At 39.2% G+C, this 19,171-nt stretch overlaps 1 protein-coding gene across 1 annotated transcript in view; it reads right to left on the reverse strand.

The window, feature by feature from the left end:
• PIKFYVE (phosphoinositide kinase, FYVE-type zinc finger containing) overlaps positions 1-19,171 on the reverse strand; it is a 67,630-nt gene that overhangs the window by 24,676 nt on the left and 23,783 nt on the right. Inside the window, exons 13-22 of the mRNA XM_054585743.1 lie at positions 14,516-14,575; positions 12,754-12,883; positions 12,186-12,366; positions 10,724-10,798; positions 8,647-8,754; positions 5,230-5,370; positions 4,444-4,570; positions 3,061-4,217; positions 1,306-1,406; positions 71-142 (exon numbers count right to left, since the gene is read on the reverse strand). Coding sequence (XP_054441718.1) covers positions 71-142; positions 1,306-1,406; positions 3,061-4,217; positions 4,444-4,570; positions 5,230-5,370; positions 8,647-8,754; positions 10,724-10,798; positions 12,186-12,366; positions 12,754-12,883; positions 14,516-14,575 — 2,152 coding nt within the window. The remainder of the gene's footprint in view (positions 1-70; positions 143-1,305; positions 1,407-3,060; positions 4,218-4,443; positions 4,571-5,229; positions 5,371-8,646; positions 8,755-10,723; positions 10,799-12,185; positions 12,367-12,753; positions 12,884-14,515; positions 14,576-19,171) is intronic.

Consider the following 19,171-nt stretch of genomic DNA (forward strand, 5'->3'; position numbering starts at 1 on the left):
TATGTTTTACGTTTAAAACCTAGGCAATGAAAAAACATCAGTGGAATATAAAGAGAAAATTTGCTCTTACCTGAAACAGTATCTCTCTAAAAATATTCCTAATGTAAGATCATTCTTTCCATAGAATTCCATTGTCACAATCCTAAAGGAAGAGATCATTTCTTAGTAATGTATGAGACTTACCACAGAGCAAAGACATTTCACGAGACTACAAATTGACTAGATGTGCTTATAATATAGTACTGACCCAGGTAATATTCTTCTGTTGTTACAGAACAGGTTTTACCTCAGCTGATAAAATGAGATTGGACTAGCCACACTACAGCATCTCATCCACTCCCAGTCCTCTAGTATCTTATGGAACTATTCAATCAGGATGCATAAACTATAACATTAAATGAGTAAAACTGATTTGATTTAGAGGAAGTCAGAGCTTCCCTTACAAAGCCTTAAGCCCTGTCAACATAAAACGGGACCCCTGTGTCCTGCTCTCTTGCCCACACCTTACGGAGCTTGATGAGCAGCAGCTCCAACTCTTCCAGGAGAGCCAGTTCCTAACTTTATATCTAACTTATGCCCACAGACAAGAGAGTTTGGCTAGACCCCTGCAGAAGCCCATGTGTTAGTCAAGACTTGACTTAAGGAGTCGATAAACTCCCAGAGAAAACTCCCGTGGGCTCCCTTGGCCCCAGTCAGCCTGCTGTGGCTCTCGTGACACCGGAAGCATCCCTGATCTCACTGATAGAAATATGTTTCTGGTGCCCAAAATGAAAATACAGAACACATTTTGTCATGGAAACAGGGCTCCAAAAACAGGCAGTTATGTTCCATAGCACTATTAAAACTAAACTATGCAATAATAACTAGGCTATTGTGACTATCATTTGAAACAAATAATGTATAAAATGTGTTTCTATCGATTCGCTTAGAATTAAGTTTAAGAATAAAACTTAAGACAAAGGATGACTGTTTTTAGGAAAATGCCTAAAGGGAAACCTGCCTAAATTATACATTATCATCGAAATACTGAAAATCACTTTTGTATCAGCTTTCTCGCTTTTATAATAATAAATTTCTCTTCCAGCCTCACATTCTATTTACTCTTAAGGTAACCTCATTTACTTGTACCCATGAACAAACAGAGATTCACATTTAACTCACAAGTTTTAAAAGTTCTATCAACTCTCATATGCTCATCATCATGCCGTGTACTGAAAAAGAGGTCGTGGCGGCTGAGTTTTATTTGCAGTTGCGGGAATCCTGTTCTTATGTAAAGCGCAACAGTACAGGGGGACAGGCTCCTACCAAGGACTGACGCAGGCGCTGGGAGCGTTGCTGGACTGGGCGGAAGAGCTGCTGAAGAGCACACACAGCCTCTGGTGGTTGGCAGGGCTCAGACAGTCCACCTGAAAGAGGAGGGGCAGATGAGCGCGGCTCGCGCCAGGCCCCGCGCGTGCTTCGGCACCCAACATGCCGCACTCGATCTTTAAAGCCTCCTAACGACGGGGGTTCTGCTGAAGATTTCAAGCTCTTAAGATACCAAATATATGGAACTAAACATAAGGAAAAAGAGCAGTTAGTTTTTGTGATAAAACAATCCAAAAAATTTAAGTTAAACTTACAAATACAAATCGTTGTCTAAATAGCTAGTCTTCTTAAATACCACTTATTTTTACAAAAATGCATTAAACTATTTTGGAAACATATAGTTAAAAATATGAAAGAGTCTGAACTAACGGCTGGATAATACCATCAATTTGGGACAGATACCTAAATTCTCAGGTATTTATTTATTTGTGCTTTATACCTGTTTTTGATCATTACAGAGGCAACACCTGCTCCCCGCTGAAGCCCCAGTAGCACAGCAGCACAGGAAAGCATTTCGGGGGCACATGAAGCCGCTCCTCCTGTGAGGCCGCCCGCCACAACTCGACAAATTTGACGATGTGGCTAAAAACCATGCGTTCCGGTTGCTGGCTCGCACATATATCCACACAGAAACCCTCGTTCACACACACAGAGGTAACTGTTTTTATAAGGATGGAATGATGCTGCATCTATTAAAACACAGCTTGTCTTTTAACACTTGAAAACATACCATGGCCTCTTTCGGGTCCCTTAAATAAATTCCAATTCATTCTTTTTATAGCAAAGCACTAGAAATAACGCTTCAGTAAACATTCTTGTATGTATATTCCTATAATTTGTAAGCATCCTTATATAAAGTGCTTACTTATTCATAAAGGAATTGGTTAGAAAAGGGAGGACTCCGGAATCCAAGGTACATATATGCTCATGTAAATTAACAGCGACCTGCCTATAATTTTTTATGTTTACATAAATGTATATAAACAGAAATTTATACAAAATATATTATACGTATTTTTACATATCTCATTAGCCACAGCTCTTATCCTTTTCCTTTTGGCCAATCTCACAAATAAAACATGGCGTGCCATTATTATCTGGCACTTCCCAAGTACCAGTGAAACGGGACACCTTTTTATTTGTTTCATTAGACAATTGCATTTCCTCATCTAGAGATGGATTTATTGCCATCATTATCAATAATGTACTCATGAATGTGTCGTCCTGAATTTGTCCTCAATCTTTGCTTAATAAATAAAGATAAAGGGCACTGATATAGCTAAGTAACAATGAAAGGGGTTTTATGTTATAAAATGGATAAATCTAACATTTTTAATAAAAATACATCTCTTTCTGCAATATGCTCACTCTCCCCTTCACTACCAATAACCGAACCGAGGACCCCCACACTGCACCCACGTCATCTGCCAGAAGGTTTTAAGCAGCTGCACATTTCCCCCCGCTCAGAGCACTTCCTAGTTCACCTTGAGCTCAGCTTGAAACCCTCAACACATAGTTTCATTACATTATACTCCTACCTCATACACTTTGAAGCAACACATAAGTCAACAGACCTGCTAAGATACAAAAAAGTGTGAAAGAAACATTTAATAAACCTGCATGCAATTTTCTGCCGTAAGAGTTTTCAACACATTCTAAATTTACACAAGCACCCAAAGTGGGCTTGCTCACCTTCGATGACCACACAGCGTCACTTGGAATCAAGCCTTTCTCTTCATCACCCTCGCTTTTGCTTCCTGATTTGCCACCTGAAGTACCTGACGCGTCCTTTGAATAAGCAAAAGGGTCTGAATTTTTTTGAATTCTTCCTCCTCTGGCCCGATAATCGGCCAGCATTCTACCCAAGCTCTGGCTGTCTCCCAGATGCTCGGCAATCCTAGTGCTCACAAGCTCATGCGAGGGCAAGACTTGAATAGATTTGGCCTGAACACTTCCGTTCATGCCCTGAAGGCCAGAGAGATCCCTGAGCAGCTGCTTCTTCCGCCTGCTCTCCATTTCTTTGAACTCCTTATTGAGAAGAGGAGACCAGTAAACCTGCTCTGCAAAGTAATCTCGGGTAGAGCATCTCATCCCCTTTTCGGTTAAAAGGAAGGGCTCCCGGAATGTGATTACTGGGGAAATACAAAGGATCACATCTTTTAATTCCTGCTTAAAGGCCAAAGAATAAGTCTTCCGTTTATCTTCGGAAGAGGTAACTTCCTCGGTAACGTAGAGTCCAGTGTCATCCTGCAGGGGGTCTCTGAAGGCTCTCATCTGGCTCTTGGGATCCTGCAGCTCATCTGTTTGCTGCAAAGTGTCAGGCTGCTCAGCGCCTAGGGCACCCTGCTGGTCGTCCACAGGGAGCGGCAGCAGTGATTCGGGTACTGACGGAAAGAGAGCACAGGGGACACCCGTCGGGCAAGCTGCGGTGGCATACTCTTGATGCTTCACAGAGGCAACGTCCTGTGGAACACTTTTATTTTCCTGGTCACCCTTCTCAAACACAAGCCTTGACTCTAGCAAACTGCTGTCATCAGAGGGTAGAAGCTCCGGAGGGAAGTCAGGCTCCCGGGCGAGGGGACTCCCACTGAATGGCTCTTGTGCAGCCCCTTCATCTTCCTGCCCTTCAATCAGGGAATGAAAGGAAGAGTTTTGTGTTAATGTAGGAGGCATCGCGAACTCATCCATGAGGAAGGAGATTTCCAGTTGAGAATGGTAAGCTACGCAGATCATAAATATCAGGATCTCCTTCACTCGAGCCAACTCATAATCGGAGCCGCCCCTAAGCTTGATCGTGCAGCCCAGGTGCTGCGGGCAGCCTTCAAAACACATCAGTGTTTTCGTTTGTTCTACAAATAAACAAACAGATAGTTAAGAACAGGTGGCAATTCAGAAGTCCACACAGAATGAATTCACTATATTAACATCTACAAGCAAAAAGATCACACAGTTTGCTTATCCTCATTTAACCAATGCCAAAGGATATTTCCTACCAACTAAACATTGTGGTACTGATGAGGTGATTGATAGACTCAGGCCCCCAACCCAGGTGAATCTATGCTAGAGATCACTCACCATTAGGCAGCTGAAACATCTGCATATAAAATTTGTGACAGGTGCCCAGGTGGGGTTTTGTGAGCAGCTGGTCCATCGACATCACTAAATCACCTTGGGTCATTCGACTGATTCGTTCTAAAACTTGCTAGAACACAGAAAAGCATTATATTACAAAATTAGAGAAGAATAAAATTCTTAGTCAATTTAATCTGGAAAAGTAACAGGAAAATTTTAAAATAACCTTCACAATGAATTTCCTTCATTTAATAAATACACGAGTATGCCTTTTTTCTGATTCTTGATTAGTTTACAGGAAGTGGCTCAGGCATCCCAATGGGCCCACTAAGATACCCATGCTCTTACTGACAGCATTATGAAAAGGTGTTTACACAGCGTGTGCTAGCACAGGACATTGTGGAGGGCAGCAGGGATGCCAGGAATTGGCTTCTCTTCTGAAGAGAGCAACTTGTCTAGGGGAAGAACACTTTCTGCTTGTATAATTCCCTAAACAGTCTGAGGGATCAACAAACACTCCTTAACTAACATCTGTTACATCTTTGGTCTTGTAAATACCTCTAAGGAGTGTTACCTTATTCATCGCACTTTTTTCCAGCCTGACGTAAGAATCAGGCTGAGGTTCTCCAGCCTGAAAGAGTAAAATAGCTGCCAGGCCTCCTGCCTACTGTCTATACATGTGGTGCAGCAAAGAAATAATCAATAATCCTCGCACACCTACCACACATGTATACACACTTAAACGCTGATTTAAAAGGACAGAAAAACAGAAAAAAGAGGAAAACTCACTGATTTTACGTTAATGACCAAAGTAATGCCATGTTCCAGTAACATATCCTGGGCAATCCGAGATACTGTTTTCTCCACTAGGACCAATGTGGGTCGAACATCAACTATTCGCTGAACATAATTCTTCAAGAATTCCCTTTCCTAAAGAAGATAAATCAGAACTGTTAGACCCAGTACAATTCAAGATCTAGATGTTAAAATATCAGCAAAGTTTGCCTATCAATATCTCAGTTTAAATTTTCTTTGTCCATGAATAAGTCTATGAGCAAATTAATTCAAACACAACTGAGAATATTAGCCATCTTTCCAAACAGCTGATTATGCTGAAGAGTTTCAGGAGAAATTCCATTCTTCAATTCACTAATTTTACTTTGAAGGATTTTTAATTCTTAATAATCTGTACCAGAAAAGCCAGAAATCCAATTAGCTAGCTCTCTCCGAGGTTAAAAAAAGAACAACAAAAAAACCCCTAATCTCACAACCCATAAAATGAAAGCAATTGCTAAGTGCTTTTAATATAGTTAAGGATTCCCCCTTGTGCATTCAGAAACTAATAAGAGTATCTATTCTTTTGAGCATCTGAATAAACAACAGATGCTATCTCAGCTACTTCCTAATTTCAATCTTCCAACAGATCATGCCACCTAGACAGTTAACACTTAAAAATTAAAACGTAATTCTTACTACAATTTCATGACAAAGGCGTGTTTTCAAAGCAAATGAGTATTATAAAAACCAGAGTTAAAACAATATGATTCATTAATTGTTTCATAGAACTTCTGGGATCAGACTGAAAACAAATGAACGTGTGAGCTTCTCATCTGCCCCAAGTGCTTTCTGAGCCAGGTAGTACTCATGGTCAAGGCCACCAGCAATGGATGAGCCTACTCCCTACAACGAATCTGCGCTGTTAACGGAGTATATTTCTTCTGCCCTTTCACTGTTCCAGTGAGAGAAATTGCTTATTTTCAAATTCTTCCACTGTTAACAAAAATGGAATCGATTTTATTTGTGCAGCTCTCATAAACTATACATAGAATAAATTGACTTTATTCAAGTTTCTGGCCTCTGCTACAGGAATGTCAAGTACACTTCCTGTCAGTTCCAACTCCAGTCAACTATTATGATTGTACATTAGACGCCATGTGTCAAGAGGAGGCCTGGGCCAGACTCCGCAGGAAGGAGGGTCAGGAGGTAGGCCACGCGCGGCAGGGAGCGGGGCAGACCGAGAGCCCCACAGCGCGGAAGACAGCTAAAGGCGGAGGCTGACTTTCTCCTTGCCCTTGGTTCCTCACCCTCCTTTTCCTATCTACTTTTCAACTTCTTTGATTATTGGTTATTCCCCACTGAATAGGCAAAAAAAAAAAAAAAAAAGGAGGGGGGAGAAAAACCTCAAAACAGTTGATATTTTCTATCACTTCAAACTAAAAACTTTAGTAGGATAGGAGTTAGAGGTATTATAAACTATGTTGTAAAGCACTCATGAATAAGATCCTTTGGGTTATATGAATCAAATCATGTTTCTTTTTTTTTGTAATGGTGGAACTTAAATCTTTATTTACAGGATACTGGAAGAGATGACATTCCACAGAGAAAAGAGAACTCCATTGAGAGGAAAAGCTTCAATACAGTATGTACAGTTTGGAACTGTTTGAATATAGTTTCATGGTAAGAAGTGCTACAATAATAAACCTCATTTAAAAAAGAGTTCTTAGTAGATAAACAGTAAGACAAACTTATCCCCAACACAGTACATAACAAACATTTTATGCCTCAGCTGTAGACTCTAAAAGTTAAAGGTCCCTAGAGTGTCATCCTGGACTTGGAACGTATCTCTCTCAGAGGCAGTTTCTGGCACAATATTTTCATCTTCCTTTTCCTCTACAAAGAAATGTTTCTTAAGACATATTTGCTCAGAGCCTACTTCTCTAACATAAAAAAGACTTTAGTTGGTTAACCTGACTGCCAGAATGGAGTTAAAATAAAGTAGATAAATTTAAGTATAACTTGTTTGCAAATAAATATTTGTGGATTTCAATTACCTAGTCCATCAATTTCAAGGCATACAATTTTACACATTTTAACATCTCTGCAATCAGGATGTGTCTTAGGGTCAATGCGGTTGTGATCTAACCCTGTAAAAGTCTTCTGCTGACACTTTTGGTGAGATCAAGAAAACCAGCATCAAAGTCTCTTAGATTCCAGGAACAATAATTGTGTTTCCCTTTATTCCTTACTTCAGTTGTCCTCTGAAAAGTCAGAGTAAATCAGAGCTGGAAGGGACGGCATAAATCTAGTCAAAACCTCTCATTTCACTATGCGGAACTCCAAAGAGGAAACAGCCCCAAGTAACAGTTAAGCCACAGAGCAGAGGGTCACAAGCCCGGCGCCTTGCGCCACCGCTCAGTTTCTTCCAGTGGCATCTCTGGATTCAGTACAAAAGTGACTGCTCCTTCGACTCTTGGAAAAATGCGCCCATCGCCTATGACTTTGCAAGCAATGCTTTTCCTAAATGTTTCTGGATCTGAAAATAAGTGCTTCTGCTGTAATACGATGTACACACTCCTGAAAGCCTCTCATTTTTGAAACACAAATTAAAATTACTATCATGTATGAGATCAAAAGGGTTGGAGCTGAAAACTTTTAAAACCTAGCAATGCACTACTGAAAATAATAATTAGTGCCTTGCGAGAGAACTTGGACAGCTCAGATAGGCAGCTCAGCATGGTTGGAGGCCTCTTCAAGGGGAATTTAAAAGGTGTAAAAGTGAAAGTGAAGTTCTGAGCAGCAAGCCATTAATAGGCACCTCTCAGGGGAGACAGCCCTTCAAGCAGGCGCTTATTTTTAATTTCCTAAAACAGAGTCAAAGGAGTTTCCACCTGTGTAGCCGCAGAGCTGAGGGTTATAATCCTACTGGACCTAGCCTGGGTCCCCATACACACGAAAAACCACACAGAAACTAACACGACTTCCGCCTGACGTCATCCCCATTTACCAACTGCATATAAAACTAACTGATGTTCTAGAAACATGTGTACAACTAGAAAAGACTGTTATTAAATCCAGGCACTACCACTGGAGACCTGCTAAGTTAGAGAGCTCCTTAAAGTAGATCAATGACCCAAGTGAGAAGAGAAACCGGGAACTGGGCTGTCGCTTTTTTTTTTCAGTGCATTCCCCAAAAGTGACGTGTTCCCTTTTAAACTTTGAACTCTAAAAATATGAAGAGACAGGGGTTTTGGTAATCTTCTAAAGTGTAATACATGAAAATGTCTTTTATAATAAATTTTTAAAATGAGGCAAGAGCAATCAGGTTTCTTTGTCAAATTTCATCAGCTGGAATGTGTTAATAGAGTTTGCAAGCATCATGGAGCACAAATATCCTTCTATATTATTGTTTTGTTTAGAAGTTCTTACCTGCAGCACAATAGGATCAATGCAAGTAAATTTAGTTTCTTCTCTGTAGAGATACTCAATGGAACACTTCAGCAGAAGAATTTTGGGGTTTTTGATACAAGAATTCATCTACAAAAACATAAACGGTCCGTTAAAGCTTTTCCAGTTTGTACTTTATAGACCTTTAATCGTAACTTTAAATTGATACTGTTCTTAATTCCTCTTAAATAGATTATCTCATATAATTGTATTAAAATCCTCTCACTTATTTTGTGGTATTCTCTTATTCTTTTTCAATGAAAATAAGTTAGTTCAAAGCAATGGAAAATTCTTCAGAAATTGGCTGTGTTTCACTAATGCTATTTTAATCTAGTCCTCTGTAATCTTAACTATTTTTTTTATTTCTAATACTGCAGCAAGAGCTCTCAAGTCCTGGGTAGGGGGAAGAGCAGCTTTAAGATCATAATTTAACCTTTCAAAAATTCAAGAAGTATAGAGGAGTGAGAAATAAATTAAAATGCCTCTTGAATATATTTCCAGTAGAATAAATTTCCAAGCAGTCACATATTGGCAAGCCAACTGAGAAACAAGATGTTTAAAAAGAAGAAACCTTAAAGCATCCCCAGAAGCAGAGGCTCAAACGGCACAGCCTAACCATGCAGCTGAAGACAGGCAGCACAGGCTGAGGCTTCAGTGGGGTTTCAGACTGACCAAAAGCTTAGAGACTCCAACCTGACAAATGGTCCTGAAAACCGTGCCTCACCAGCTGGGGAACTACACGCAGGGACCTTTCAGCAAGTACCAAGTAAAGGTCTCTAACCATGGTCTGTGGGGCAAGACAGGCTTCACGTGTGTTTCTACCACACCCACATACAATTTTCAATTCCACAGAAAAGCGCAACAAATTTACCTCTTAGTTCAATCAACAAAGATCATTTCATTTGGTTTAAAGTACTACTTTAATGGGTAATGTACTGTTTCAGTAAGACTCTATGTACAAATACTGATTCTGGATCACTGCAATGAAATAACATCAAATCCAGACATACTTTGATCTACTGTCACTAACAATTTTCTGGAAACTTAATGCCGTACAAAAAAATAAATTATTAGTCTCTGCTTAGAAAAGTGGAAACAGGACTGGCTCATCCACCTAGTCCGTGAGACTAGCCATCTGCCTGGGCTCTCACTGTAACCAAATCCGTCCTCCCAGGGCACCGGTCGGACTGTCTGTAATAAGCTTCCTTAGTGATTCTGAAGCGTGGCAGGGTTTGAGAACACGCCTATAGGTCAGTGGAGTCTCAAAATGCGAGGACTGACAAACGACACGGGAAACCCCTGGAGTGCCTACTGTAAAAGCGGCCCCTGTCCCCTATGCCTCCCACTCCCACACCCCTAAACCTACTGAGTGAGAATTTCTCAGGGAGGGGCTCAGGAGGCTGTATATTTAACAAGGTCCACCTGTGATCCCGATGTACCCTACACTTTGAGAATCAGGGACCTTCAGAGTAAGTTTAAGACACTTAATGGGCCACAAAGCCCTTGGCCTGCTTCCTCCAGCCTCCTCTCCTTTCCTATCTTGCACCTTAGGATCTCTAAGCATCCTTAATACACCAAGTTACTTCACCCCACTCCTGTGTGCTGGTGCCAGAAAGCACCCTGGGGCCTAGAGGCAGAGAATGAACGTGAGAGAGTTAACAGAATACCAGTGACAGTTCTGCAGCTCAGCCCAAGGAGGGAGAATGCGTTTTAAAATGCCAGGCCTCCAGAAAGACTCCAGTGCGACTGAGAAACCGTCTCTTAGGTGGGGCAGGTGAGGGGAGAAATGACACCGGTGTCCTCTCCCCGTGTTGGTCTGGAGGCCTGAACCTCCTTCCCCTTTCCTTCTTTCATCTGATGAGTTCAGTTCCAAATCCCAATCACCGTCGCCTCTGGGAGGCCTTCTCTGACCCTCCAAACTTTCGCCCCTGCAGCGGACACCGCTAAGCTGCTCCTCCACGCCCATTCTCCTCTTCCTCCCTGATCAGGGCACTGCAGCTTGTTAGCTCGGCATACGGTTACAGCTGGCTGACCTGCACTGTTAACAGAGTCACATTACCTTTTTATGTGCAATATTCTTGGTACAAACAAATCCATTGACAACCACAGAATCAAACTTCTTTCCACCTGGGATCTAATGAAATAAGAAGGCAGTAAAATTCAATGATACATCCTGCACACTCCAGTCAGGTAGATGCTATTATTTATTCTCATTTTTTATGTTATCTATTATGTAATAAAATCACAAGTTTCAGGATAGAGTTCTTCCTTTCAACCAAAAATTAACAGCATCTAGCACAACTGTCTATTTTCATACCTCTCACTCTCTGAAGAACTATCTGGTGCTATAAAGTCCCCACTGGACTGAACAAATTCGTGTCATCTGGCAATTAAAACCACCATTAAGTTAAATACCATTGGTTATAAGTACATATAGGACTCCATTATTTTCTAAATAAAGCAATTACACACTGCTTTTCCTCGGGACAGTAACAGTGATCTGAGAACAGACCTTCTCATCGATGACCCATCAAGAGGAAAGAAGAAAGGAGGAAACTCTCTATCTGTTCAGATTCCCAGCTCATCCCACACCCTACTCACGCCCTCTGCTCACCTCTCACTTCCTGAGTGCGTTGCCAACAAACACGCAACAGCAAAACCTCCCCCTCACAGTCAGGACCTTCTTATTTATTTTATTTATGTATTTGGTTTGATGAGTGCATTTTATTATCTGCTGTTTACTAGCGATTAGATTCCAAAAATTGGAAGCTTTTGTAAACACAAAGGGAAATAAAGTAGGGAATGGTCAACAACTACTTGCAAGGCTTTTCAAGGCCATTCGGATGAACGGTTCTGTTTTCTACTGCTTGTATTGCGTTGTGGTAAGAGATTCTTTGGAGCATGTCTGTTCTCTCAAAGGAACTTGGTGAAAGTGGCATTTGAGTGTTTAAGAAAAAAACCTCAGGACATATAACCAGACTCTCATGTATCCAGAGAAAAGTCAGCTTTGGAAGATGTTCTTGCTTACAACCCACTTTGATTACCTCCTCAAAACATCTCCATTTCAGCTGAGCTGGTAAGTCTTGGAAGCTCCTATCGATTTAGTCACAGCTGTGTGTGAAATGTTACATAATTAAATCTTATAATACATCAGTCTAACTGTATAATGAAAAGTCATCTGGCTAATTCTGGTTTCTAAATGTGCTTTATAACCAACTTAGAAAAAATATTGCATGTGATTAATGCCACAAATTGTTATGTTGGCATGTACTAGCATATTTATGGTATTATATATTGCATGCCAAATGATGCCATAAATTCAGATATGGACATGCTAATTTCCCTTGTGGTGACAATATGAAGGTCTAAGCATTACTCTTTAATCAGCACACAACCAGTTCACTGAAGTCGTAAAGTGGACCTCTCCAGGAACAGCCCTTTTAGCTCAACATGAAGAGACAAACGACAATCAGGCCCACTCCCCGAGTTCCTAGCATTAGAAAAGCGTTAGCAGAGCTCACTTTTTTGATGTGGACAAACTGACGGATATCCATGTCATCATCATGGTTCTTCACATCGGGTCGGACTGTCTGAACGACCTGGCAGACCAGTGATACAATGATGTCCCTCCAAGATGGTGACAATGACTCATTATGGAGCAACTGCTGGAGTAGTGCCATCATGTGATTATGATTAGCTGAACTATAAACATGTTACAAAAAAGAGGTTCGCAAAGTTACTACTTCCAGAGGCAACAATTCTGAAGCTGTAATATACACAGTCTACAAAGAAACAGCATATAAATTAAGGCTCACAGATAAGACCTCCTTGGTCAATTTCATTCTTTCATTATACCTAGACCTTAATGATGTGCACAGAGATAAAACTGTGACTATCATCAATAACCGCTTTAATGTGACAAAAATTTTAACACAAATTATAGCAGGGACAGATAAGCACAGTTTAGGACTCTTGCTTTATGTAAAATTTCATTTTTGACTTTATAAGAAAAAAGGACTACAAATATGCTTATCAAGTCACTGACGAGTCTTAAAATGGAAATGAAAATCAAAAAGCTCACTGCCTTACAGCAGCCTCTCCATGGCCTGCTTCTCTCCGTTCTCCTCCCGCAGCGGCTCCAGGCTGTTATGGTGCCAGCCCAAAGGGGTGAAAGGCAGCTCTTTGGATTTTTCCTCAACACGACGATTAAATAAGGATTCTAAGTGTAAAGTAAGAAGTTATATTTCATGTCATGTTTTACATCGTCAACTTACAGATTTAGAAATTGCCGACTTATCTTTTTAAAATTTGTAAGTTAGCCAGTTCAAATTGCTGGCTTAAAGAGGGACACATACATAAATACATAACCAAAAGAAGTCTGTTTTTGATCATCAATATCTGCAATAGCTAAAATCAGAGACAGAACAATGAAAAGCAAATTTACTAAGTAACTAGGGCTCTCAAGCAAATAATTTTAAATATAGTTTCTGAAAAGCAAATGAGATTTTTATAGTCCTTTTATTTGTTTTGGGACATTAAAAAAGGAGGGGGTTTATCTTTCCTATAAAATCACAAACTGAAAATGATATTCAACAGAAATCTGAATTCTGACAGAACCACCTGTTGAGTGTGAGTGCTGAACTTTGAAGAGAAAAGCTCATCTCTGATATGTCTGAACCAACAGAGGATAGTGTAGAAAGTCTATTCAGACAATCCCAAACAGTGCCTCTTTTCCAATACTGTAACAAAAGCTTCCTCTTTAGAAAAACTTTTATAAGTCAGACCCGAAATTAACTACAATATTAAAACAGAATAAATAACAATTTATCTAAAGTGTTATACAATACTTAAATTTTGAAAAATAAAAACAGTTGATCAAGATGAAAAAATTAACAGATAATATTAAATGCTTTACAAAAAACATATGCTTACTAAATAAATGTTGAACTGTAATTAAATAAATGAGAACAGGTGGGAAATGGTTACAAAATTTCTCGAATCCTTCCCCTCTTAGAGCAAACTAAACAAACGAAACAACTGTGGTACCCATCAGTACCACAGTCCACACAGTAAAGCATGTGTCCATGACACGTGAGTTACAAGCACTGCACACGTTTCAATTACTTGTCTAGTCTACAAACTTCTGGTTGAACCAGATGCTTAGAGCTGAGTGTTAGAAACACTGCTAAGTTACGAGATCAGCTGCAAGGTTCCTCCCTTGTATTAGCTTGCCCTATTTTCTTTTATTTGAAACCCTCCCATTACCTGAGGCCTAGCTGTGAAATGCTATGGACCAATTAAGTTAGGGTGTCTTTACTCCATTTAAGCAAAGTAGAGAAGGTGTAAGAAAAGGCTTGTGCTCTTCTATACTTCCTTTTGTCCTCAAAAGTATTGATTAGCAGAGCCGGTTCTTTATCCCCTTCTGTCTACTTCTCTTCCCAACAAGACAAAGTAAGCAGCGTCCTGAACTGGATGAAATAAATCTGCCCATGGGCTTTTTGACCAGTTTGACAACCAATGATATGTAAATCAAAACTTAGTATTACATTCATGCTATAACAAAGCATAAATTATTTATGCCTTTAAAAGAATACAATTCAAATTTTATTTAAAAGCCTTTTAAAGAATTACTGTTCAGACCAGTGAAACCTTCTCTCAGACCAAGTCTAAGAATATATTGTTGATTCTCAACATTCTCAAAGTTACTACACATATTAAAAACTGTGTACTGATACTAAAATAACCAAATATATTTTCAGTACCTACTCTGCCCCCACCAATGTGCTAGGCCTAAGTATATCCTCATGAACAAATGAGACACCATTGCATGCACAGCTTTTGATAAAATTACCTTTGATGAAGGCATCACTTATTGAGAGCTGTTGTCCTCCATTGTCAGAAATCAGATACTCTGCATATCAGGAGACAGGAGAGAGAAGGAAGGAGAGACTTATGACTGTAACACGCCAGCACAATGACATAGCGATCACACCCACACGCAAAGTATTACTCATACTAAACCCATCACTGTCCAGCCAATTTAAGAAGGCTTCAGGCTAAAATGTGTCTTGAATCTTGTTCCACACATTTCATACTAAACTTAATAGACTTGAATTAGTAGCTAACCAGAACCTTGAAACAGTAATGTTAGATATAACCTTTGACAGATTTTCCCCTTGTCAAAACTGAACCGGATTACGAAAATTAAGATCTTCAGTTATTTGCATGACAAGTCTACGAAGTTATGTAAGTTTTCTGATGTACAACTGTGTTATTTAATGAATAATGACTTTGTCAACATAACAAGGTAGTTCACAGAAGCCACCTAATAAAACAATACACGGTAATTTTTAATTTCATAATATACGCTATAAAATAAATACGAAAGTAACACTGGCAGGAAATAAAGATATAACTCATCAGGCATTTTTTTGTTTTTTAGAATTTTAGTTTTACAAAAATTCTAAACAAATATTGCCAAACAGTTAGTTGCAATAAATGCTGAACATACTATGAATGTGCTCTTTCAGAATTTTTAGAATAGTAAATGTTTTTCTTACAGTGAAACTTATTCTTTACTTCCCCATGAACTTCTTGCTAGGTGTGTGACCAAGCGTAGCTCAAGTTCAGTCCTTTCTATCATGCAAATTATACCACAATGCATTTTAAGTCTTTTAAGGCTGCAATTTAAGCTCATGACACACATAAACTAATTACTAAAATTCTGCAGCACAACAAAAAATACGTTTTTTGCTGATTTGACCAAAAAAATAGGTATAATTATGCCTCGTTCACACCAGGCAGCTATTGCGGTGTTGGCTGCAGTCGTTATTTTATTTCACAGTCTAAGGGAAAAGAGGTCAGAACCCCTGACTAAATAGGCAAGTATTACACATTTTAAAAATTCTTGCCACACACCAGATGAAAACCACTGGTTTAAGGTATAGGTTCTCTACAAAATTCTTTCCAAGTAGACTTCATTTATAAACAGACTTCAAAAGTAAACGTATATGTGCCAGTCTGCTCATCTTTCCAACATAAACGGTAAAAAAAAAATTATTTAGAAAATTCAAATATGCCATGCCAAATACAGTAAAATGAAGTACATAGACAAGAAAAAAAGAGATGTTACACTTTATTCCTACACCGCCCTCACAGAAATGAATGATGCTAACCCTGTCTGTTTGAGTAATGTATTGGCTTTAAAAGCTTTACTCTTCATACTAAAACTTATATATAACAATTCCAGAAGTGATGAATTTTCCCCACTTTATTAAGAAAAAATTTCAAACATACAAAAAATCCTGTATTCCTTCCGCCTAGATTCAGTAATTGTTAACTTGCCAAAATCTGACTTCTCTCTACATATATGTATGCTCTTTTGTTCCTCGACATTTGCAGTTACGCATTCATACACTTTACCGCTAATACTTCAACATGCATCTCTTAAAAAATAAAGGCATTCATTTTTCTCTACAGCCATAATTCCATTTACACATTCAAGATTATTGTCAATGTCTTAATATCATCAAATTAGTCCAATTTGATATTAGTCATATGCAAACTTATCTAACTCTCCCTAAAATACTTCAATAATTTCCCCCCTCAAACTAGATCCAATAAGGTTCATACGTTGCATTCTTAGCAATTTCTTTTCAGTTAAAGCAGGCCCCCCCCCCACCTTTTTTCTTTTTCATGACACTGAATTTTAAAAGAATCCACACAAAATGTCCTGTGCGACATCCCACATTCTGGGCTTGAGCAATTACTTCCTTAGGGTGCTGTCTAACGTGCTCTTGTACCCCACGTTTCCCTATAAATGGGAAGGTAGATCTACAGGCTCATGGAAACTATGGTCTTCACTTTCCTCTCCATGTCCTACTCATTAACTTCCCAAGGACGCGCCAGAATTCTGCTTACAATACAGAACAAAATACCTTCTAATTGTACAACCCTCCAAGACGAATAGTGAAAAATTAATCAAACCAAAGATCACAGTCTCAGTTTTACAAGTTCCTGAAAACGAGGGGTTTGCTTACATAAGATAAAAAAACAGCGGATTTTCTAAGTGCAGATATTTCAACCAATTTTATAAATCTAAATTTCTTCAGCCTTAGAAGAGAGAGGACCATCCTGAAGAAATGACTTAATAACTTCAATGAAAAGATTAAAATCACCCATTCCATTTGCATTTTAAGACGAATGAAAAAGAGGCAGGAAAAATTTATTATTCTCTCAGTTCACTAATAAATCTCTCTGAGGATCTTTACTTTCTCGTAATCCATGTTTATCTTAACTACAACACTGGAAAAAATTCAATTACTGAATTTCAACTTCACCTCAAAAAAAAAAAAAAGACTCAGAAAAAGAATAACTCATGTCCATATGCTAGAAACTAACAAGAGAACTGTGAAAGCCAGACACATTTATTAAGGGATTTATAAAGTCCTTAAAAATTATAGACTCTTAAGGTTGCAAATAATCCAAGAGGTCATTCTAATAATTACCTTCTTTCTGATGCTGGAGCCTCCTCTATTATAATCTTAATGAGCAGGCTAAAGGATTCCTTACATCCCCTATAATTCTTTTAAAATTCTAGGTCTCAATTTTTCTTTTCACAGGTTTAGGGGTAAAAGCAAAGTCAGAAGTCACCGAGTCTACCCAGCCTCTCACCCAATGCAACCACTGATTCTCAACAACCCAAAACAGAGGTCGAGGACGTTGGGCCCGCCCCGCCCGGCCCCGCCCCGCCAGGACGCAGCAGCACGTGCTTACTGCTCCTGGCTCCTGAGCTCAGGGCTGCCTTCAGCCTCGTACAAAATAAATATCACCCTTTTAGCTACTCTTCAGGTATTTAAAGGCAATAGCACATGTACTATAAAGAATGGCTTTCTCCAGAGTATTAATAGTAAACTTTGTAAGCCTAGTTATATTATTTTATGTTTGTGTTAAATTTTATCTCGTCTCAGTCTACTGCTTAAGAAAAGATCTTTACATTCCAACCTTGCTATCCAACATGCTAGATATTCTTTATATATTTTAATAATTTTTAGTTCTGAAAAACATTCAAAATGCTGACCAAATGCTATTCAACACTGAATACGGATAGAAAAGCCCTGCGGCACAACCGAGAAGCATCCCCTTCCTGCTGACATCAAATTATTAATCACTCTTTCAAGGTTTGGTACAACCATCAAACAAACTACCAAGTGATGTTATACTAATACTGGTTCTCACATTTGCCAAAGACACTAAGCTCTTTATGTCTTTTTATATAAAGAGGGTCATAGAGACCAGAGCCTGTGCTTGTGACAAGAAAATAGGACCACTGCCTGTAACTACCTCTTTAACATATTTCAAGTGGAAAATTGTCCTTTTTGTCCACAAAGTTATCGAAACCATCAAAGGTCTCATTAACATCAAAGACGACAGTATCTCTCACAGTCTCTCATCAGTCTTATCTCCCCATAAAACATGGAAATAAGGCTGTTTCAGAATAACTTATTTTAGTTAACCAATGCCGGTGCCCAGTCACCACCGATCCCTTTTCTAAATGCAGTACATTCTGCTCATCAAATTTTTCTACTATTTGGCCGACTTCCCATGTCCCATCGGAAAGCCGTCTTTTAAAAACATTTAATGCATCTCTCCCTATAGTCACCTAAACTCCTTCCTATTCTCCACAATTCTTCAAAGATGAACTATGGCCCCATGATCACAGATCTAAGTTCTTTCGGTCTGTATACAGTTTGCCCGAACCCAGCAACACTTATTTAACATAACCAGGCATTCTCTGTCTCTTCATTATCTTGAACTTCACCTTTCTCTAAACCATGTGTGTTCTTTCCTGATAAGATTATCTTAATGGGGGAAGGGAGGACCTCAATTAATATTAATTATCAAGTTCCCCAAGTAACCAGCCTAATTCTTTTTTTGCAACACAATTCTTAAAACCTTTTCTAAAATATCCTTGACATTCACTCCCTCCTTCAGTAAGTCTGGACTGCTGCTACCCGGCCATTCTTTTTAAGTGCCGACCCCTCTTTCACATTCATCCTCATAGGAGGGGTGCCTCTCACATCTTTTGCAGGCGATTTTTTTAAGGAACTGAAATGAGAGAGACTCCAAAAGAGTCGTGATGGTTTTTCAGCTGCAGGTGCTTCCCCTCTAATATTCCTTAGAGACACAATTTGAGGTTGTACTATAAGAATGTCACTGTTGGACATTCCTCTCCCAACACTATGAAGTCAGGTTTCCAAAGCCCATGTCTGTGCTCAGCAATCCATCTTTCGCAATCGTGACTTCTATGACAGCAGGCCATTTTCTTCATGATTTCCAAGATCTTAACTTTCCACAAGGTGAAATCGTCAGCAAGTCAAAATTGCATTTTGCTCTCTACTTTCAGCAAAATGAAATGGCCAACACATGTGTCCAGAGAACAGATATTCTCCATCCTGACAGTTGTACCTCTGACCCACAGTTGTAATTTGTGTTACAAAAGCATCAC

Source organism: Pteronotus mesoamericanus, unplaced genomic scaffold, assembly GCF_021234165.1.
Source record: "Pteronotus mesoamericanus isolate MK-2021 breed Mesoamerican mustached bat unplaced genomic scaffold, CSHL_Meso_final contig_90, whole genome shotgun sequence".
NCBI lineage: Eukaryota > Metazoa > Chordata > Mammalia > Chiroptera > Mormoopidae > Pteronotus > Pteronotus mesoamericanus.